Raw genomic sequence first — 23,949 nt, forward strand, 5'->3', positions numbered from 1 at the left:
ACGGTGAAGGAAAACATGGTGCGGAAATCTGCACGCCTGAGAGTTCTCCGTTACACGTTCTCAAAGGTGTGTGAAGTCTGCAAATCGTCACTTGGTCAGCGTGGTAGACTATGCTCAACACCTTCTCGTTATGAGAGAAAACCCGTGCTCAGTAGTGAGCCGGTAATGGATTGATTCTAATTTAAAGCTGAATATGCGGTTTAAATGGCTGTATTTCTTGATTGCGATTTTTTACAGCTCCAAAGGACCGTTACGTAGACCTAAGTATTGGATATTAATTTCAATTTCATACCTCCACACGTTTCTGAGAAAAATGCTATTGACAGACAGTCGTGTAAAAAACAAAAATGGTCCTATAAGAGTTTCTTTTTTTCGTACATGGTACGGAACCCTAAACCTTCCAAATAAATACCTGAATCCATAAACAAATCTCAATAATTAAATGTCACAAAGTAACAAAGAGGTGGAAACTTCACAAAGAGGCTTATTTCAAACATTTTGCAATGAATTCGCCTTCGCGAAATGCCTTCAAAGTTTTCCTTTTGGACTTATTTCGCGGTCAAGTAGGGGGTATCTTTCAAAGGCGTTTGATGGCATTGAAAGTTTGCCTTCCAGTTTAGGGTGGCTGTAAAATTTGCCAAAACAGGAAGTCCGGTCGGAAAAGTCCGGAAATTGTGACCCTTTTAAAAGGCATCTAAGTTTAGGCAACCTTTTATATGGAATTAAATGAAACGGTTGGAAAATAAAGATCATTCAAAGCTAAAAGTCCTTATTTTTACGTGATTAACTACATGTGCAATGTACTACTGTTTAGCTACACGTGCAATGTACCTAGCTATGAAGTCGGGCGAGCTTCACTCTTGGATTTCTAATTTTGGATTGGATTTGGATTTTTAATATGCTTGCTCGACTTCATACTTAGGTACATTGCACGTGTACCTAAACAAAACTTATTTTTTACTTTTTAGTGTTTGTGGTTTTTGAAGTCGGTTTTATTTTTCTTTTGAATTTTTTTTATTATCTGGACACGTGGAATTCCGCAAAGCAAAAGCGTCAAAAGTAAATGTAGAGAACGTTACCTTTTCACTACTACATGCCTACTGCGGTATTCAATACGTGTTTCAGAGGAATGAAGTTTCGTTCGAGTGCATTCATTCGTTCAGCCTTCATCCCCTCGCGCTCACGCTCGAATATCACTGAGCATTGTTTTCCTGCATTATGATCCATAGGAACAATACTCCTTCCCGGCTATTCAGAATAATTGTTTGAAAGAAAACAATTAAATAAAACATTTTGTAAAACTTCAATGCGATGGAGCCCGAGGCACTCATTAACACGTAATTATGTAACAAATTAATTATGATTTTTTAAATAATAAACTTAAAATTGGTCCTCTGTTAAAATATGACTAGCTTAAATGATAAAAATTACTTAAATTCAAACAACATTTCTTCCAAACTTTAGAAAAACCACCCAGTTCCAAACTATTTAGTTGTTGACATTGTATAATGGTCGAAGGGATCTCTATAATAATATAGTCAATCTATGGCTGACTCACTACTGAGCACGGTTGTCCTCTAAGAATGAGAAGAGCTTGGTCATAGTCCACCACGCAGGCCATGTGTGGATTGGCAGACTTCACACACCTTATTAAAAATCGGTTTCATCCTATTCTATAGTACACGACAGGGAGAGATGGCGACGTGCGGATGTGCGGGGATGAAAACTTTTCTTACCGCTTGAAGACCAAAGTCTTCAAATAGTGCGTGTTGCCAGTAATGATATATAGATCCGAGACATGGTCGCTATCTATAATAATCACATTCACAAGTGATAAATAAATAAATAAAAATATTTTTACCTACCTACCTGCCAAATTTCACGATTCTAGGTTAATGGAAAGTACCGTATAGGTATTCTTGACAGACATGACAAACAGACATACAGGCAGACACCGAAGTGATCCTATTAGCGTTCCTTTTTTCTATTGAGGTACGGAACCCTAAAAAAACCGAAGCTGAAGCGTGGCAACTAGCATGGTATGAACCTCAAGAACCTTGATGATCCGAAATAAAACAGTCTACGTTCATCCATTCTTTAGCAACTGATCCCGTAGAGCCTATAGCGCTCCGTAATGAAACCCATCCGTCACCCGACGTCCGACGGCCGACACTCGCCGCCCGACAAACCTGAGGCCCGACAAAGCCTTTCAGCCCTAGACGAGGGTCTGATGGATTGTGTCTTGAATAACTGAGGGACATGTGTAAAACATTACTCATAACATGTTCTATCTAACTTTGGCGCGTACCTATACAGATGGAAATATTACTTAGATGCTAAATATAGGATAGTTTATCGATTTTTTTTTATTTCAAGATTAATTGTTATTAATAAATGGTTATCATCATCATGAACCCACTGCTCACTCCTGAGCACAACTGCCTTTTCTCAATTCGCCAAGTCCGCCAATTTGGCCAAATGCAGATCTTTACATATGGTGAATATTAGTAGAAAAAGTGTAAAGACAAGTTTTACAGATAATTGCATTTCACTGCGACGTATAGATCTCACAATAGAGAGGTTCACAATCTTTCGTCAGTTTACAATCTCACGAGATTCATTCTGTTAGATTGTTATCTAACGGTATTTACAATTTCACAGTAACATAATTATATTGAGGGCATATGTACGGTCGACGTCGAAAGTCCATACATAGCTTAAAGGCTAAAACCGTGCAGCAAGCAATGCTTTGAATCACTCGCATGCTCACTCACACAAATAAATATTAACTGTCAATAATATTATCAACCTTAAGTAAACTACATAAGGTTCAAACGATTTCAGTTCAATACTTCCATAAAATGTCTACAATACCAACCTTAAGACAATAACCATTAAGTTTAAAATATTTCTATTCCTACTCGACCTATCTACTGACTTTAAGTGATTGTTTATTTCATAACTCTGCGTATACTCACTCTCAGTGTCGTAGTAACATAGTCGGCACACAATGCATTAGCTCCAAATGATCTAGGTTCGAATCTCTTATTGGATTTTTTTTAGTTTTTAATAAAATGACTTTTTGTTTATATAATTATTGTTTATTGATATTATAAAAAGAGTAAATAAGAAAAAAACACTTTTTACTAGATAATCGACTTTATTGTAATTTTTTCATTGTTATCTTTTTACATTTGCTAAAAAGTAATAAATAGATAGTATTAGCTATTTTTTCAATCTATTTTAAAGGTTATAGCTTAAGTAATCGTTTTCATAAAGAAAAGAAAATTGAAGCTAAACCTTACAAAAACTAGTAATCATTCGGCGGCGCTGCTTTTGTTGTCTGTTAATTGTAGTAAGATATATTATTAACATAATATAAGTTAAGAAAAGAAAATACTTTATGTTCTATGTTTAAAGACTTAAAAAGTAAAATGGATATAACTTTGTAAGTAAATTGTTTTAGTATTTAATATAACCTCCACAATTTTCAATAACAGCAAGCAAGCGCCACCGCATGGATCAGTCTATATTGAAACAGATATCCGTTCTTCTAATATTCTCCCACAGTTCCATATAGTGAGCCTCTAATTCCTCTGCAGTCCTCTCATTTCGCATATCCCGTCTGGTGATCTTGCTGGCCAGGGAATAATAGTTATGTCTGGGTTTTCATTAAGCCAATCACGCACTATATATGCTCGATGCACAGGACAGTTATCATGCATAAATAATAGTTGTGGCATATCAACAACTGGATACACACACCACACAGTCGGCAACATGCTGTCACGTAACACTTCCATATAATGTGCAGCTGTGGGGCGCCCTGCAATTGACACTAGTTCACCAGGTGCAGCGGCACTCATCCAACCCCACATATTGACAGATATCCGTCCAGATTCCATGTTTGGGACACCATTTTCATATTGTTCGACCATAGATCTCCGCTGTGAATCATTATATAACGCGGGTGGCCACTTCGCGGTCTAGATGTTAAATTACCTTCTTCTTCGTGGCGCGACACCCAACGCTTTTCGGTGATCCACTAAAAACCAAACAGTGAGATTAATATAACACCAAATAAAACAACACTTTAACCTACTAAGTATCTTGTCTAAATTTTATGGATATTCCTTCGATCACTTATTCGAGTATTCGAGTATTATTTACTCACAAAACTTTATGTAATGCTATGTTTTTGAACACAATTTCTTAACCTAATACACGTTATCTAACAATAAAAACAATACTCACGGTGAAATCAGTTTCATTGCAAGTTTGAAATATATTGTATCCGAGATTATGTATCAACAATACACATTAGCCTGCATTATTCTTGAAGACAAGTAAAATAAAACGTTTTCAAGACTCAAGAAACAACATGAATTAAAATTGTAGCCTTTGCAAGTAACGACTGTCAAAATCTTTTGTCCGTCGGTACTCAGTGACCATATTTTATCTAACTTCGTAACTGCGATTTTTTAAACTACCCACTTAAGCTATTATTAGTCTAAACGTATCACTCAAAAAATAAAAACAGAAAAAAAGCTTACTCGGACCTGAGATTCGAACCAGAAACAGACGCGTTTGCAGTCCGGGTACCCCCGCGCTGCGCCATTCAACTCTTTACTTTGTAATTGAAATTTTTAGATGTTACTCAGGCTTACAAATTGAATGACTTGTATAATATTACAGTGCATGTGTGTGCGTGACAGACTGCATGCAAGGTAACTTGTTTACTTATTCTATATGGACTTTTGACGTCGACTGTACATTGGGATCCAATCTGCTAAATCAATTTAACCCGGGATGGATCCGTCAGCTGCACGGATTAATATTAATTTCCGAGCTTAGAACCTATATGCAAACTTATCCATCCCTAGTATATTCAAATAATATTAATTATATAACTTGCCTGCCCATATTTTTGTTTATCATAATATAAGATGAACAATTTTGTCGCATTTTAATAGGCAATTGCTGCATCACCATAAGCTTTTAACTAAATAACCTTTTGACTTTTACCCGACAAGGGTTATGATTTTTGCAGTCTATGTACCTAAAGTATGTACCTAAACTATGTAAAGAAAAAGATATAAGTAGTAAAATAGTTTTTCTGTCGCTTGGTGTCTTTTAACATTGATTTATATTTTTGGACTCAGAATTGTTTCCTCTTTCATTTAATATCCCTCTCGATATAATTAATAGCATAAAAAATTTTAGAGATCCCCACTTTTTTGGATGTTACATCCAAAAAAGTGAGGGTCTCTAAAATTTCCGCCAGGTGGATTATTTTCTTATAAAATGTAGCCTATGTCACCCGGACCATAATAACGAGTCGATTGACACCTCATTCATCAAAATCAGCTCAATAGTTTAAGCGCTACGATGGGACACACATAAATACAAACATACTTGCATAGACTGTTAAAATCATTACCCTGGATAAAAAATACACAGCAAGCTCTATTAGTACTAACGGAGATAAACGACGACTTGCACTTCAAAGAAAATCCTCATAAAGCTCGGAGAACCATGAAATCTGTATGCAAAAGCGAAACAAGAAAAATCAAATTTAAAAAAATGAAATAAAATCAATTTAGCTACATATTCCATGGAGACTGTGAACAGAACAAACGCAACAAAACACGAGAATTGCATGAAGAATGAACATTGACTAACGAACGCTTCAATACGCTAAATAATTTCAATACTTTGATATTTCGATTCGCTCTCCAACGTGAGCTACAAACTTGATTAAAAATTCCACTATCCGACGTTGTTTCGTGTTTTTTAGTACTATAATCCAATCTACCTGACCTTTGAGCTGATACACGATCAAAGCTGTTTCTGAAACTAAACATGCGTGAATAATTCGCACTGTGAGGGTTCCGTACACATCCGTGTTTGCGCTTATTTTGATCTTGGTAAGAACCAAAATAATTTCAAAACATAAAAATATAAACTACCAGCCGATGGCTGCGATTTCGTCCGCGGGGATTTAGGTTTTTTAAGTCCCGTGGGAAATCGTTGGTTTTTCGGGATAAACAGTAGCCTTTGTCGCTCTCCAATTCTTCAACTATACCCATTCTAAAAATCACGTCGATTTGTTGCTCTGTTACGACGTGATTGAAGGACAAACCAACAAACAAACACACTTTTGCATTTATAATATGGGAAGTGATAACGGTAATGATTTTTTCTAATTTTCGTATTATTTGCACTTTGAATTTGAACTAAGTTGAACGTATCCGTAATGGTCTATATGCCCCTTCTTCAGCTATAAACAATGCTAAGTGACTTTAAAAGACGTATACCTACTTCGATGTTAGTAAAGAGTGTCAAAAGTAGTTTTTTTTTTTTTTAAACTAGCACAGCTTTGCTACACTTTACCAAAACTACGGTCCACTAAGACTTCTAATGCAATGGACTAAAGGAACTGACAAAAAGACATTGAATAGGGTCTTTGATGTCTGTGTGGGTTCCGCTTTGAAATTTTCATTTAAAATTTTAAAGCGGAACCCAAAAAAAATATTTTTGATTGAAATATTTGAAAAAAGATTATACAAACCTAGGCTTCATGAAACATGTTGTTGAATAATTGTAACATTGTAAAAATAATTGTAAACAACTCCAATACATAGTTTCTTATTTCAAGTTTGACTTGAGTCTCTACACGCCGGTAGCGTATGTAATTAAAAATTCCAATAGCTGCTATCAATATTGAAAGTTATTTCACGTAAATATTAGAGCACTTTTTGGAATTGCGATTCTGTTTTGATTCTTGCTTTTATTTTTCTCTTTCTTCTAGTTCAGAGTAGCAGATCTTATTCTTTTCGCTTTATTTTTTATTTCTATCTTTTAACTGATTAAAGTACATTACTAACTCTTAGAGCGAAGTTCTTCGTTTGCTCCGTAAAAAGGTTCCCCTTTTCTTCACTATTTATTGAAGTAAAAACTAACTTACTTAAAAATATCAAACAGATTAGTAATTTTGTATTATATTTATTGATTTTTCATACGTAAACTTTTAAAAATGTCAAGATTATTATATTAACTTTCAGTCATAGATATACAGTACTTTCAGTCCATAGTAATGATACAAATAAATTATCAAAATTGCGCTGTACCCGTATGTCCTAAACAAACTGAGGCAACTCAAAATATCGAGGAATATTAGCTCCCTTGTAAAAGGTCGACGCACCGAGGGATCGGCCGGCGTCGTATGTTTTTACTAACTTTGTTAAGACGGATCTATTTACATGCCAGATGCTTGTTTATCAGCTTTTAGCTCCTGTTATACAAACTCGAAACTTTCGAAAAACATTCGAACTTATCACACAGAAAAGACGAAAATAAAAATATCAATAACTTTGTATTTGATGCTATTTATTGTATGTTACGTTATAAATATGTTTATAAATAATGGGAGTTTAAAGACGCATCATCTTATCGTAGCTCATCATCATGACGTCTCTGTAGGACCATCTGACCAACATGTCGTTGTCCAAATAGGTCATGTCGTCGCGTTTCATCACCATGTCGGAGGTGTCGATGTTCTTCACGTTGTTAGAGGTGGCGAGATCCTTCCTGTAAACCAGGACGTCCACCCACTTCATGTTGTTGGTGAAGAAGCGTGTCATGTCGATGTCCCTGTCGAAGGGGAACCCGAGCGGCATCGTGTCGTAGCAGCTCGTCCAGCGGCAAGTGTGGCGATCCTTCATGATGTTGATGTCGACCGAGGGCAGCACCAGCCCGGTGCGGACAGGGCTGACGATGACGAAGAACTGCATGGGCAAGCCGTCGTAGCGACCGAGCGGCAGGAGCAGTCTGTGCGGGATTCCCAGGCGAGCCTTGTACCAGTAGCTCTCCACGACGCGGTCCACGCCAATAGTGCTCTCAACACTGCTGTCCATAAAACGACGGGTCCATGGCCTGTCGCCGATAACGTCATGCATCTCAGTAGATTTACGGACGATAGTGTTCTTGCCAGTGTCCAGTTTGTACATGAAGCTGTCGATTTCGATCATGTCCAAACGCTTGTCGTTGAAGTTGAGCAGACGTCCCATACAGTCGTACTTGGGTCCGTAGAATATTCTGACGACAGCGTCGACCGCCTTTTCAGACAAGATTTCGACGGTGACCTTGAAGGGTTGGGTGTTGAGACGTTGCATCCTTGCTACGTATGTGAAATCAGACTTCTTCTTTTGCATTTCATTGCGGTCCAGGTATAGAGCATTGGTGATGTCAACATCGTAGTCATCCATGAAGGTAACCAATTTGTCTGTGACGATACGTTCGACTTTGACTCCTGGGAAGTCAAACTCATCCCTGGTGTATTTAGGCAGGTATTTCTTGAAGAGAACAGCGTTTTCAGTGATGCGCTTCATGATTCTCCAGAAAAGCGGGTCGCGCAGGCAGGTCGAGTACATATCCAATGCAGTTGGAATATATGTGTACCTGCAGGAAAACAAATTGTTTTAAGGCGGAGAAGGAATAAATCGGCAAAAAATTACATCTCACTGACTTCTGATGGTGCAAATATCTATATCGTTTAGTAAAATAGGTCCAATGCTTGATCGATCTCTCACTCATCAAATAAAAATCAAATCAAAAATGCTGGACATATGAAATACTTACTTGTTGAAGTTGTAATTTCCATAGGACACAAGCTTTCTGAACAAGTGGACAATGTGGAACACCTTGGCATCATCGTTCATGTGACCCAGACCTCCGAGCAGCATCCTGGCGAGGTACTCGAAGTCCTCAGTCTTCCTCAGGGTGATGGTGGTACCATCGCGCTATGAAAAACAAATTTAATATTTCTAAAAATAAGCTTGTTGGTATCATTTTATTCTTATTTTTAAATCAACTTTAAAAAAAGGGGGTTCATAATATTTCAGTGAAACATTAACAGATTTCGATGACTCTTTTTTTATTGTTCATAGAGCTGTCTCGGAAGTCGTCGCGGTCCCAATAAAATCAAGTCTATTGAAGACATTATTTAGACATGGAGAACAAAAATTCTCAACAGACAACATCAAATAACTCGAAAATCTGTATAGTAGTGCATACTCAAGGAGTCAATTTTGAAGGTTATAAATGATACAATGGTGAAATACTTACACGTGTGATGCGTCCGTTTATGATACCATCACGGATGTATCTCTCGATGTCGTCTGCGGCTAGTTTTAATTTGAGGTTTTCCTTGTTAAGCAGGAGCACATTGTTGCTACGGACGGGCATCTCTTCGCCATTGTGCAGGCGGATCTTGGGCCAGTAGCCAGTCTTGAGGGGTTCATTCCACATGATCATCTTGATGTCGCACATGCCGTGAGACAGACGCTCGAGCCTGTATCTCGCGAGCAGCTGCTGGTTCGCGTACATGGTGACTTCCCCGCGGCGCTCCTTGTTCAAGCCGTAGACGTCGTCGACCATCCAGTACGGGTAGTTCATGTGCAGGTAGTAGTAGAAGGTGTTCACGTCGATATCCTCGGTGAAGTAGGAGAGGCGGTCGTGCTCGCTCAGAGTGTGACGCACTCCCTTACGCCAGTCGATGACGACCAAGTTCTTGTCGGTGACTTTGATGCCCCAGTAGTCGAAAATGACGGGATCGGTGGCGGCTTTGGTCATCTTGAGCATGAAAGCTTTGCTGATGATGTCGCTGTCGACGAAGAAGTAGGGGTAGATTTCGTACGGAGCGGGCAAGACCACTCCTCGGCAATCCTCCCTGTGGAACACGGCGGTGGAGAAAGCGTACACGAACATGCCCCCGTTGATGCGCTCGCGCAGGAAACAGGCGGTTCTGATGAAGGTGTCGAAGTCCTTGGCGAAGTACATCAGGCGGAACACCCAAATGGCTTCGTCCATCTGCTTTTGGTTGGTGTGTACGAACACTTCGCCGCGGGGAAGGAAGCCCATCTTATAATGATCGATGAACTTATTCACGACGTCGACTTTCTGAAAAGAAAATACTCATTACTTTCATGCTCTAGTTTCTATTCTTGCCTTCGGTGTGGAATGTACTTTGTTATTTCTCTAATATAAAATGTTTTTCCAAAAACAATCACCAGGTATTTGTCCATGTTGGCTTCCAGATCCCAGTCGCGGGCCACATCGCGGATGTCGTCGTACACGGTCGGCTGCAGGATGAAGTTCAGGAGCTTCATGCAGAGAATCTCCTTGGTCTTGATGTCCACGTTTACTGTACAAATATGATTAATAATTACGTCTCTGTAGTTGGCTAGTCTTGGCTGCCGTGACCGAAATTCAGCCCGGAGAACATTATTACAATACAAACTATTCTTAAGCTTCGACGTTTTGACGACATTTTTTCTTAACATTTCTGGTCGTGGAATGCCCTTCTGACATGCGTGTTTCCTGCTGCCTATCACCTTCAAGGCAAGTGTGAATAGGCATCTAGGCAAGTGCGCTCCAACCTAGACCTCAACATAGCTTTTTATTGAGCATGATTGTCGTAAACCGCAAGCCTATCTTGCCATAAAAATAAAAGTAAACCTTCCTTGCGCAGTGCAGCGCTGTGGTCTAATAATAATTGGGCGGTCCCGGATCGATTCCCGGCTGGCTCAGTATGGAAAACACAGGTATAGTTTAATAAACTGCATCATCAATGACTACCAGTAGAGATGCAGTCAAAGGCTAACTTTTCAACGAACAAAAGAAAACTTACCAAGCGTGTCTTTGCCAATAAGCACGGTGTGCTCATCCTTGATCGCCGACGCGGTCGCCGCGGCGAGGATCGCCGCTAAGACCAAAAACTTCATGGTGACACTCTGGAGCTGTCCTGCCTCGAATGTGCCCGACTGCCCAGCTCTCAGCGTTATATACCCTCCCGTTATTTGTGTTTTTATCACCAACCCCGCTATCGCCTGTTGCTACTCGTACTCTCTCTGATAACCTTTTCTTTAACGTTATCGGCTCTAAAGGTGGTTGGAGAGAAATGTTATTGGAAGGTTGATTTTTTGGCAGTGGGAGGCTTGTGCCTATTTATGTGGTACTTACCTAATTAGATGCCACCTCATTGAAAGTGGATTTCGCTTGAAATTCAGCGTACTGTGCTTGAGAATATATCTATTTTATTACAGGCAGATACCCAAGAAAATCTATACTTATAATAAAACGATAACTGGACGATTTCAAATATATTTTGAAATGAAAATATAAATAAATACATTTTTCATCTCACTCGCAAGAGAAGACTTCGTGAAGAGTTTCGAAACTAGAGACGGAATTCTTCAACGGGTATAATAAATATTATAGTACATACATTTTCACTTATGATATTTTTTATTCCGGAAAATTAATAAGTTCTCGCGGGATTTTTATAAAACCTAAATCCATGCGGACAAAGTTGCGGGCATCAGCTAGTTACATAAATATGTTTATTTAAACAATACAATAGCGATTACTCTTATAACTAATCAAGATAGCTATTGGATGATGTATTGAATGCAAGTTTATTTTGAGTGTTCGTGAACTTTTTTTTGCAATAAATAAAAATTAATGAGTGCAAAAGAAAGACTTCACTAACTATCTATATTCACATATTAATACATTTACCATTGAGTTTTGGACCTTACCACACGCACAGAAGTTCAAAAAAACCGGCTCAAATCCTCCGAGGATTCCGTATCATCGTTAAAGTTAATACAGCACTAAGTATTTTTTATTTTTATTTGCACGGCGGCTATTTTCAATATTTGTTATCAACTCTCTACCTATTAAGGTTCTTATGATGTAGCCAACTGACAAACAGGCAGACTCACAGCGAAGGCCTTATAGCGAGAGAGTCAGTGCGTGCCAGGCCTTCGTTATTTTATAAAAGCTGAAAGTTTCTCTGCGTATTGTCCCCAACACCGAAAAGTTGCTTCGGGTACGGACCCGTGAAATTGACATATAATAAAAATTTCTTTCCGTTGTTGCAGACATTTCGGCACGGGTTCCCGTTCTCCCCGACGGCCCTGGCCTGGGACCCCATACAGAAGCTGCTGGCCATCGGTGACAAAGGCGGCAACCTCAGGATGTATCCTTTTACAATAACTGAACTTCTCAAACTTGGGCGCGTTTGGATTCCTCGTAGCTTTAGTTTTAAGTTTACGTAATCAATTATCACCATCACATTGGGGTTGAACGATAACTTATTTTTGTTCATAAATAGCCAACAAACAGCACCCAGGTCCCCTAATGTTAAGTAATTAATGCCGCCCATAAATATTTGCTGCACCCAACAAAACGCTTGACGATTTGTGCAGGTCATAGAATTAGGAATAAATGCACAAGCCAAGCTGAGATCTGTTTTTAATCCCCGACCCAAAAGAGGGGTGTTATAAGTTTGACGTGTGTATCTGTGTGTCTGTGTGTCTGTGTATCTGTGTATCTGTCTGTGGCATCGTAGCGCCTAAACGAATGAACCGATTTTAATTTAGTTTTTTTGACGTGACAACGTCTTATAATTCGATAGAGCCGGCTGCACGCACGAAAAAACATGACTCATGCGGCGTTACCTCGCTCTGAGGCGTTCCATGTAAGGCTTGAAGTGCAAGCGAGAGCGCGGAACGAGCGACAAAGAAGCACAATCGGCTTTTGTTGTCACGTTCAACTATCTTCAGTAAACCGACTTTACAGACAACCAATTTTTTTTTGTTTGAAAGGTGGCTTTTGATCGAGAGTGTTCTTAGCTATAATCCAAAAAATTTGGTTCAGCCGTTTAAAAGTTATCAGCTCTTTTCTAGTTACTGTAACCTTCACTGGTCGGGGGTGTTGAAAATTTTTAATTTACATTTGTTGTATAATGCGCAGTCATTCTACTTTAGTTCAGATTGTACTACTTGCTTTACACCCAATTTAATTTGTCACATCTTGTCAATTAGGTGAAGGTTAGGTAAAATGCTGAGGAGGCATGCTTGACTTATTGATAAACTTTGGTTAAAGTTATTTATTATCTTTCGTAGTGCAGCGTTAACTAGGTAAAGATTACAATATACAATGTTGCCAATTGTTTATATAAAAAAATATCTGCGTAACCTCTAACCTCTACATTTAATGCAACTTTGTAGTTCATTATTCAAGGTATTGTTGGCTCACTACTGAGCACGGGCATTCTCTCAGGTGAGAAGAGATTGGTCATAGTCTACCACGCGGATTGGCGGAGTTTACTCACCTTTGAGAACATTATGGAGAATTCTCAGGCGTGCAGGTTTCCTCACGACGTTTTCCTTCACCGTTAGAGTAAGAAACCCACATAACTCCGACAACTTAGATCCGGGATTGAATCCCGAACCTTCCGAATGTGGACGTCTTAAGCACTAGGCTATCACGTGCGTGAAATGAACGAATAAGTTAGTTAAGAATAAGACTCCGAGATAGTGTACATTTATCAGCAAAATTATATTTCTAAGCCCCTAGAGAGCCGTGGGCTGTAGTAATAAGTGAATTAAAATCTCCATCGCAACCATGAATTACAATCCCCAGTGGAAAAGACAGAAAATTAATTACTATCCGATGGTTGCTGAGTGGGATACCCAATTTCTACTGTAATTTAAAATCTTTTAATTTTCACCCTGTATTCTTGGCACCATTCCACGCGGGCATGATTTGTACAGTAATTAGATAAGGCTGGCTTTGAGTTTTATTGTAACATTTTCAATAAAAAAATGAAGGAAAAGGTATATCTATTGATTGAAATTAGAGATGTAATTCGGTTAGTTACCACCCTACCGGCAAAGTCGTATCGTCAAGCGATTTAGCATTCCTGTATAATGCCATGTAAAAAATAAAAGGGTATATATATGCTTTAGTAAAAACTGCCATACCCCTTCCAGGTTAGCCCGCTACCATCTTAGACTGCATCATCACTTACTACTAGGTGAGATTGCAGTCAAGGACGAACTTGTATTTGACTAAAATAAAATGAATGTGTACGGGCACTTATTTGCGTATGTCGCGGGTACCTAGGTACTAATGAATATTTGTAATTTGAATACATTATGAATATTGTTAAGTTCACTCTTGTATTCAAATTGACGCATTGAAGACAATTAAGGCACATTAAATTCAGCGAAGGCATTGATTGTCACATGGTTCGAGCTTTGAAAGCGGTGAGAGCTTTCAGGAATATCATGCCACGGTTTATCAAACAATTAAGGGTGGGTTTCGAAGCGGAGACGAGCGGAGTAGAGCGTAGGCGTGTGTCCTTCGACCAGTGAGACTATTGTGGGATGACGTAATAAAATTACGTACGTGATGCAGACGTAGTACATGTCTACATCACGTACGTAGTTTTAAGATTTTTTTAAATATTTTTGAAAGAAGTGAAATTGCGTAGCTTACAGTTAAGTAACTTAAAATTAATACAAACAAATTATACGAGTCGGAAGAAATTTCGATCGCTGTCGCTTCAGTACTGAGTGAATATAACTACATATCTCGAATTTCGGCACTGGCAGCAAGGCGAACTGTGGTCTTGTGGTTAAGGCATCGGGCGCGAATATCAGAAGACGCTGGTTCGAAAATTCACTAGCCATTGTCGAAATATGTGCGGCAGAAATGGACACAGTCTGTATAGGTTTCACACTAAACACTGGAGACACATCATCGATCCTTTTCATCCTTTGTCGGTGTATCGCGTCGCTCTCAACCCTTTGTGGCATGTCAGTGGACCGACGGACAATGCACAATGTACTCGAATACAGTGTATACATGGCGTATGTAGCATATACCTATTTACTCGTAGCATATAGCTGTGATAGCCTAGTGGTTAGGACATCCGCCTCCTAATCGGAGGTCGGAGGTTCGATCCCGGGCATGGATCTCTAACCTTTAACACTAAACGTTGAAAAAAACACTAAACGGTCGAGTTTTTTGTTGATTTGTTTGTTCCGGACCAGTGCTTTTACGATTGTAAAGCAGTTATTTGAACTTTTACTTATTTGATATAGATTTTCGCACTTGGGCCACATCATCACTTTCCATCATATTGCTATATTGAAATAAAAAATCTATATAACTATTATTTATCATTTTGGAAGTAGTCTCTAAATTATATTATCATAAGAAGATCATAAGGAGTCATAATTTACATAGGTACGTTACGTTCACTTGTTTGTCTAATTCTAGAAATTCTATTTATTCCATAAAGAGTTCTAAACAAGGGAAAACATTTATAATTAGGGCGGAAACAGGTAATTAGGGAATGTAATTAAGTTTGCTACGAGATAATTAACTCCGAGTTAGCTCCGGGCGGCGGTGTTCAGTTCAGAGTTGTACTTTTTGTTCTGAGTTCAGCTCTCAATGTGTGAGGAGGAAATTACAGGAATACTGTATTTGCCTATATCAAAAATAAATTATTTCTCAGTGATTATTAAATAGAGGGTCTTCCAAAATACGTAAAATCCACGTCCTTTGTTATTAAATCTATTAAACTAAATAAAAAAAAGCACGTCAAATCATTGTGACGTCACATACCAGTATTTTATAGAATTTCCGCGAATAGTCGAGTTTTATCTTTTAACATTATCTTGTGGTCTACTTATGGTGTCATACCAATTTTGGACAGCGTCATATAATGATGGTAGAATGATGCAAGGTTCAAGGGAAATGTATTAAAAACGAGACCTCGTTAGGAATAAAGTTAGTAAAAGTTGTCATCCAATTTTCAGAGCAATTTGACACGATCACGAAATGAAAGCCTCCAAATAAAGGCGTTAAATTAGTGGCATAGCCGAGCTGGCTCCGATCCAACTTGGTCGCTTCAGTGGCGCTAATTACATATACTGATCGAAACTCCACTTATACAGGGTGTGACCAGAACGCTAGGAAAAACTTTGCGTTATACTGCCTTAACACAATCCAACGCTAATAACCATTTGCCTTATTTTGTACTTTTAGTTATTTAGTATTGTCAAACCCGCATTGTATAGCGTGCAAAATTCGGGTCAATGCCCCACCTGCGACGCGGCATTGACTTCGAGTGACCTATTTACGGAGCGTTCGTTGACCTCTAGCGTCAGTTAGATGTTTTTGCTAGCGTTCTGGTTGCACTCTGTATACCTACATTTCGTTTTATACCTAGAGTGTAGAGAGAACCACCGACGACACATAGCTCTTGGTAGTATACCTACTACGAATAAGAAATCATTAATTTTATTTGTTTTAAGTACTTACCTAGACTATGAAGGATATAAAGTATTTTTTATTTTTTTTATTCTGTTACAAGTTAGCCCTTGTCTACGATCTCACCTGATCGTAAGTGATGAATGATCATGCAGTCGAAGATGAAAGCAGGATAACTGGGAAGAGGTATTGCAGTTTCATTAAAACTTTCCTGTTCCTGATCATACAGGAACAGTAAATGGTCATTATTAGCCACGACCGAAGCCTTCCACCAGACAATTTAGAAAATATAAATTCCAAATTTAAAGATGTTTATATAAGAATCTAGCTTAAAGCTCTATGACTACCTACTTAAGCTTAATCATCCCAATCACAACCCACGCTTTACAAAAAGTTTCAATCTAAACGGATGAATAATAATACGGTTATTTGCATTACACAAAATTCCTCTCAGGACGGATTTACTTGCTCTACCAAGGATATTAAAAGTCAAATAAAATTAACTTCATAAAAAAGTGAAAAAGTGGAAATATTTGAAACTGTCAGAAATATAATTAAAGTTAATAAGGCGGAAAGTCGACTCCATCTAACGACACCAAAACTTTCACGAGAAATTTTCCCTTCGTCCTGTTTACGAAAATTACTTTTTCCGAAGGAATAATTTCTTAAAAGTCGCCATCTTTTTTAATAAATTCGTTCCTCGCGGGTAATTAGTCCGACCGGCCGAGCGAGATTGATTAATTTTTCTTGCTGGAAAGATTTATATATTTTATCAATAAGAGGTTTGTATCACTCAAATTTATACAAAAAAAATCTGTTTAGATCTCTATAAATGGAATCAGATTACTTTTCTAAATTTTCCTCCAACGCGGACGACTGTTTTTTGTAGACCGATTTTTATCTGATAAATACTGAGTACGTCGATTACTGAATCTGATTATTATTATTATTTGCCACTTATTCTTACAAATTAATAAGAAAAGGACAGACAAACTTATTTCAATTTGAATCTGTCAAACGTTCGTGATTTTAGGTGCTAAATCAAATCAAATCAAATCAAATCAAATCATTTTATTTGCTTAAATGCGGGTTAAATAGGTCTTACAAAGCTAGTCTTATGCATAGTGTTTTTGTAGACTAGCACTAAAATTTTAAGGTTTTTATTTTATAATTCATTTTTCGTCCTTTTTTAGCAATATTAGAAAGAAAAAGATGAAGATACTCTAAATTTAGTTTAGAGACAGTATCAGAATGTTGACAGCAACTGGAGACGGTATGCGACGTCTATGCGAATTCAACGGACAATGATCTTCTGCATGACGTTTACTTGTAGGATGTTCACCTTCTTCATATTATCAAAAAACCGGCCAAGTGCGAGTCAGACTCGCGCACCGAGTTTTCCGATATATTGCATGATAAATCAAAAACTATTATGCATAAAAATAAATAAAAAAAATGTTTTAGAATGTACAGGCAAAGCCCTTTCATATGATACTCCACTTGGTATAGTTATCTTACTTTGAAAATTGAAACACAGTTTTTTTTTAAATTAAATTCACACACAATTTTTTTTAAATTCACAGTTTTCATAGTTATTCCTTTACTTGTGCTATAAGACTTACCTGCCTGCCAAATTTCATGATTCTAGGTCAACGCGAAGTACCCTATAGGTTTTCTTGACAGACACGTCGGACGGACGGACAGACAGACAGACAACAAAGTGATCCTATAAGGGTTCCGTTTTTCCTTTTGAGGTACGGAACCCTAAAATCGGTTAGTGTTAACCATACTTACTCCGATTTTTGTTAAACCATATTTTTCGAAAGGCGATCTGCGTATCTCTCTTTCTTCCTAATACTTTGCAGGGCATCATGATATAGAAGGAAGGCCACATCATCACTTTATATCAGGTGTTATTGTGATCAAGCTTATAGTGAATAAAAAAATATTATATAGGTGTATTTTGCTGTAAACTAGGTAAATCTGTGTAGAGCAAAGTGCAGCAGACTATGCACCTCCCGCCCTCCCATTATAACTTTGCAAGAAAACAAGCACACAATATGCACCACCACCACCAATGAAATGCCATACCCTTACCATCTTAGACTACGTCCAACTTGTATCGGAATAAAAAAGGTCTCTCAGACTATTATTTGGAACACCACTTACATTCAGTCTATATTACAATTCATGACGCTATAACTGGCCCCTCAAAGGCTTTCAGGCTCTCGAAAGCTCATTTAGACTTTGTGCAGAAAAGAGAAATATTGAAATATTCTACTTATTCGACTTTTGATGAAATTCTTCATCGGAATCAAATGCTTTTTACCCTTCGCTTTTACCTGGAAAGCCACAATATTAATATCGCTAGAAATAACTCGCGAAATATTCTCATACTAATATCTTATGCGAAAGCAAACGTTAAGTCGATCTCTAGAATTGAAATTTATACACATGTAATGTAACTGTTATTGTTTTTGAATAAATAAGCTAAAATAATGTCGTGAAGTCGTAGATTCCTACCTCACCCGTTGTCTTTCCACTCGTCAAAGAATAACTGGACTTAAGAAAGGGTAGGGGCTAGTTCCAATGGCATCCTGAGGGCATTCTCTGACAGGCTTGATTGTGAGTACCTGAACCATTGTCATATTGTGATGGTACGGTGTGATCGTCTATACTAGTGGTTAAGATTAGGCATTATGAAGAGATAAAATAAGAAATAAACTCAGCTGAATTATAGAAACACCTAGGTATTTAAGTCATGAGTTATTTACAAGTAATTAATTGGTACAGTACGTTGGGTGAACACGTAGACTTCTCGACCAGCTAACAGGTTTACACGGATTGAATTATAAAAAATTAATGTAAAATTTCAACTCCTCAAAATAGATATAATGAGTGGAGAGATTTGCTAATTTAGAACGTCCTGTTAGTGTGGAAAATCAGTTGATACGTGTATTTGCCTTATTTAGGCCATCGGTTTGAGACCAACCGGCATTCCTCAAGCACGGGGGGAGCCCTACACTGAAATCTCAGTCTTTTAGCATTGTTATCGGGGCACAGCACTTGGACTCTCCTATTTCGCTGCGAAGCGTTTTCAATTTGCCTAGGTACGGAAACCTAGGTTCTTTTCAATGAGCTCTGGGCTCGCCCCAAAACCATGGTATTTTTGTATATTTATATATTTGTTTGATTGATTGTCAATAAATTGGCCAATTTATTAGTTCGGAGAGTCCAGCTGTATAAAGACATGACGTGTTTGCTTTGTGCCGGAATCTCGCTGCTGGTACGTCACCAATCAACCATGTACCATAATATAATATCAAGCAAAGGAATTACAAAGTACAGCAAAACTAGTATTTTTATCTATTCAAAACTCGGTGATTCACAAATTCAGCTGGCGTCGGTTTTAACAGATAATGTTACCTAAAATGCTGTTTGGGAAAGATCGGTACACCATAAAAAAAAAGGTACCTACCTGCCTCGCCATCTGTCCTCCGGAGGCAGCGTGTATTCCATTGTCTCGTTCAGGGTATTTTAGTAGGTAGATGAAATTTAGCTGTTACTCGAAAGTATCCTCGACAAGGTCCCTTTAAGGTGTCTTTAGCCTGGGATTCGAACCCAGCCAACCCTATTATCTTTAGTAGTGGAGAGCATTCTTGGTATATTAGTACTAATCGTTTTGTGATAATAAAAGTATAAGGAAAAACCATCGTGAGAATTTCACATAATGGTATAAAATACCATATGATGAAGGTAAACTTGATCGAGAGTTCTCTATGAAGTCCGCGCTCAGTAGTGAGCCGGTGAAAGCTGTTCATGTTGATGAAGACGATGTTTATACCGCGGTAGCTAGTAGTTTATAGCACACCACCTTATTTTAGCTATTGAGTAATTTTTCTACCAAATCTATAATTGTAACGACAAGTGTCATTCCATCAGACTGCATTAGACTGCTAATTCAATTTTATTCCCTATTTAATGCTGAATAAGAGCTAGTATTATAAATAGGTGCACTGCTGAAAAAAAAACCTAACCTAATTTTTACTTAATAATAGGAATTGTGATTGGTAAATAGGTCATATGAGAAAATCTTAATATTGGAGCTCAAGTTAGTTCGATACATGGTTTCTTCGTGTCTTTGGCTTTGTTAATATTACAATACGATAGTCTAGCCTCCAAACAAATTGAATCTCCATTATTAAATGTCTAGGAAAATGTATCTAAATATAGCAAATAAAAGATGATAGTTATACCCAAGTGCATTTATTTCTGGTAAATAATTGTTTATTTACTCATACAGTTGAGTATTTAGAAAAAAAGAAGAGAAACTGAATTTATTATTTAGACTGGGAATTAAGTAACTTTATTACATTAATTAATTCCCGGCCGAATATTTGCTTCCTAAGCCATACTAATTATTGAAAGGGAAAAGCAAATATTCAAACAAAAAAACCCTTTCGGCTTTATATAATATTATGTACACCATTTTATCTAAAATACACACATGCCCACATAATCAATAGAGATATTATCTATAATTCTTACTTCTATAATAAAGTAAATTTTAAGGACACACATTATGCGTAAATTATAATATATTCATTATTTATTCTAGATATATTTGAATCCTAGTTCCACAAAGAGAAATGTCCCATTTCTATAATTTTGGATGCAAATCTAATAGTTATACACAATATTGTAACACCTCCTAATATCCAAATAATAATATCATCTCTAATTTAGTTTGTAAAATAATTCTTTACTCAAGATTTTTGGAACTGATTTTCAAATAATCTAGTTTAAAATTAAATGTAAATTAGTACATCACCATATATCAGCTTCTGCTGGCCCGGATACACACTATTTTATTCTATTTATAATTTTTCTATTATTAACTATACAATTGCAATATATTTCTACACTTAATTAATATTCACTGTTAGGCTCTACTGCACGTTGAGCCAGACCTCAATCGAATGTCCCTCCCGGTCCCCCAGTGTAGCCTTAAAACGTCCACACGGATATCTTTTGTTCACGCCCATGATCTGAAATGAAAAAAAACCCAGCGAAATTTCGGTTTCTGATTGGTTCACTCTTGCGCACAGAATTACCCTGGCTGATGGCTAATTGGCTGAAAATAAAATGTATTTCGAACATCCCTTAATGGGCCGTACCTTTTGCTTTCTCACGCTCTTGCCTTGCCTAGACCACTCGCATAACACGTGATTGCAATTTTGTACACTTGTAGAGATTTCTAAGTTAAAATTTACGACTTTTATCTAATTTATGACCGACCCTAACGCAATTTAGCTTTAGAGCAATTTATTTTGCCCTTTTGTTTTTTATACTTCCTTTCCTACAATTACTCAGAATCTTAACTAATTTATTTCTTTTCGTGCGAGATTTTTGTTTTTAAGAGCAAGGCTTCAAATTTCCGACAGTCATAAAACCGTATGACGGATGGCAAGGCCATCTCACGCTCCCCCAAAATAGATTTTTAATACACGTAGCTCCTTTTGTCCCTGCAGCTGTACTAGTCGTTTCAAAATCTATTTTTCCCCTTATCTGTATTAGAACGCTAGTATCAGACCTCCTACGCCTATCTATTATACCCTCGGGCATGACCATAGCTATTTAACTCAGGTATCTCTTTGTTTAGTGTACCCCAAACTACCTGTTTTCTGTCCCTTTTAATACTCTAGTTTTACCTATCTTTCTATTTATCTACATAGTACCTAAACAAATGAATGGCATTGTAGTTACCCTTAACTTTACCAGTATGAACGTCTATTAATGTATATACATTATTATATGGAACTGCCCCTATTATGTACGGTCCTTCATATAAGCGCATGAATTTTTTTGTCAACTTTTTATCCGCATCTGACTTCGTAAAAGTCTTAAGTTTCACTAAATCTCCGATTTCGAATTGTATTAACTTATGATTTTTGTTATAATGTAATTGCCTACTTTCGGCCGCCTTATCTATGTTTTGTCGTGCCTGCTGTCGAATCTGTTCTAACGGTTCACCCTGTAAGTCTGTCCTCACCGATGAGTCAGTGTTGAAATCAGTCGATAGCAGAGTACGTTTTCCATATATAATCTCGTTTGGCGAATATCCCGTTGTAGTATGTATTACCTGATTATAACAATCTTCTATATCCGATAATATATCTACCCATGAACGATGCGATTTGTCGCAATACGTCCTGAATAATCTACCTAACTCTTTATTAACCCTCTCTGTCGAATTTGGCCGCGGATTTCTAACAGATGTGTGCGTTAATTCGATACCTAGTTGGCGAATACCTAACTCGAAAACTTTTGAAGTAAAGTTCGCGCCTCTGTCTGAACATAATGTCTTAATTGTGACCTGCTTATGAAACTTTTTTACACAAGTTAAAGTAGCCTTCCCACTAGCCTGGCGTAGTGGGTATAGTCTGATTAACTTACTATAAGCATCTTGCATTACGAATATGTATTTAAAACCAAATCGTCCTGCCGGTAAAGGTCCAAAAATATCGCAAAAAACTCTCTCTCCTATTTCCTTCGCTATTACAGTTTTAATCGGCCCCGTGTGCGTTTCCAAAGCATGTTTTGACTTTTGACATGCCTCGCAAGCTCTTACAACACGACCTATTATACGAGACATATTTGGGAAATAATATTGACGTTTCATCAGAGCATAAACCTTGTATCGCCCGAAATGACCTACTTCTTCATGTATGCTAACTATCAAATCCCTTAGTATGTTCTCGGGAACATATAACCTTAAGATATCCCCTTTTATGTCTCTTCTATTAAGAATCCCTTCTTTAAGCACGTAGTACTTTGATTCAGAAGTGTCTGCTGTTTGCACGCGTCTAATTATCTCACTAGCAGTCTTGTCGCGACTTTGATAACTACCTATCTCTCTCCATCGCTCCCGCACTAATCGTCCTAATGATGTTTTAAATAGATTCATTTCAGGCCCCGTGACCTTGTTAGTTAATACATCGGTGGTCCCCTTTAAATGTCGAGACAATACGTCTGCTACAATGTTTAGTTTACCTTTCACATGTTCGACTGTGTAATTAAATCGCCCTATATAATGTACCCAACGTATCATCCTAGCGCTCAATAATTTGCACGTCTGCAAGAATATCAGGCTTTTATGATCAGTCCTAATGACTAAATTCGCTCCTCTCAAATATGTTTCAAACTTTGACAAACTGAAAATGATGGCCCATAGTTCTTGTTCAGTAACTGTCCATTTGCGTTCTGTCTCTGTCAATGCTTTACTACAGAACCCTAATATTTGTTCTTCACCTGCTTCATTCAATTGATAGACATAACCCGAAACCCCCAAATTACTGCTATCGGTTTGTAAATAATAAGTTCCCTTAGGATCTGGGTGTACAAGAAGTATCGTATCTATAAACAATTTCTTGACCCTTTCAAAACAATCATTAATTTCCTCTGTCCATGACCATTTCGTATTTTGTTTTAATAGGTCGCACAGTGGTTTAACCTCTTCGCTGTATTTTGAGATAAATCTTCTGAAATAATTTATTAATCCCAGAAATCCTCGTAATTGTTTTATAGTCCGAGGTATAGGGAAGTCTAATATAGCTTTAACCCGTTCAGGATCCATACGTACCCCGTTAGTATTTACTATGTGTCCTAACAACTTTACCTCTACACATAAGAACCGACACTTCTCTAATCTTCCAGTTAAGCCTGCGGTTTCTAATTTATCTAACACTCGATCTAAATGTTCTAAGTGTAACTTTATGTCCCCCGTAGTGAATATGACTATGTCGTCTAAATAGTTTA

The 23,949-nt window shown here is 37.6% G+C and overlaps 2 protein-coding genes across 8 annotated transcripts in view; one reads left to right on the forward strand and one right to left on the reverse strand.

The window, feature by feature from the left end:
* Positions 1 to 23,949, forward strand: part of LOC123870315 (syntaxin-binding protein 5) — a 249,102-nt gene that overhangs the window by 151,176 nt on the left and 73,977 nt on the right. For all 7 annotated transcript variants that reach the window (XR_006797053.1, XM_045913557.1, XM_045913555.1 and 4 more), the window contains exon 2: positions 11,946 to 12,043. Coding sequence is in view for 6 of the 7 variants with exons in the window: in XM_045913557.1 (XP_045769513.1) it covers positions 11,946 to 12,043 (98 nt within the window). In the remaining variant the exon portion in view is untranslated. The remainder of the gene's footprint in view (positions 1 to 11,945; positions 12,044 to 23,949) is intronic.
* On the reverse strand, positions 7,369 to 10,858 carry LOC123870317 (basic juvenile hormone-suppressible protein 1-like). The gene is made up of 5 exons (XM_045913564.1): positions 10,691 to 10,858; positions 10,071 to 10,204; positions 9,127 to 9,960; positions 8,641 to 8,801; positions 7,369 to 8,460 (listed from the first exon to the last, which is right to left on the reverse strand). The coding sequence occupies exons 1-5, from the start codon at positions 10,782 to 10,784 to the stop codon at positions 7,434 to 7,436; spliced, it is 2,250 nt and encodes a 749-aa protein (XP_045769520.1). The 5' UTR covers positions 10,785 to 10,858; the 3' UTR covers positions 7,369 to 7,433.

The sequence above is a fragment of the Maniola jurtina genome, chromosome 12 (assembly GCF_905333055.1).
Source record: "Maniola jurtina chromosome 12, ilManJurt1.1, whole genome shotgun sequence".
Classification (NCBI taxonomy): Eukaryota; Metazoa; Arthropoda; class Insecta; order Lepidoptera; family Nymphalidae; genus Maniola; species Maniola jurtina.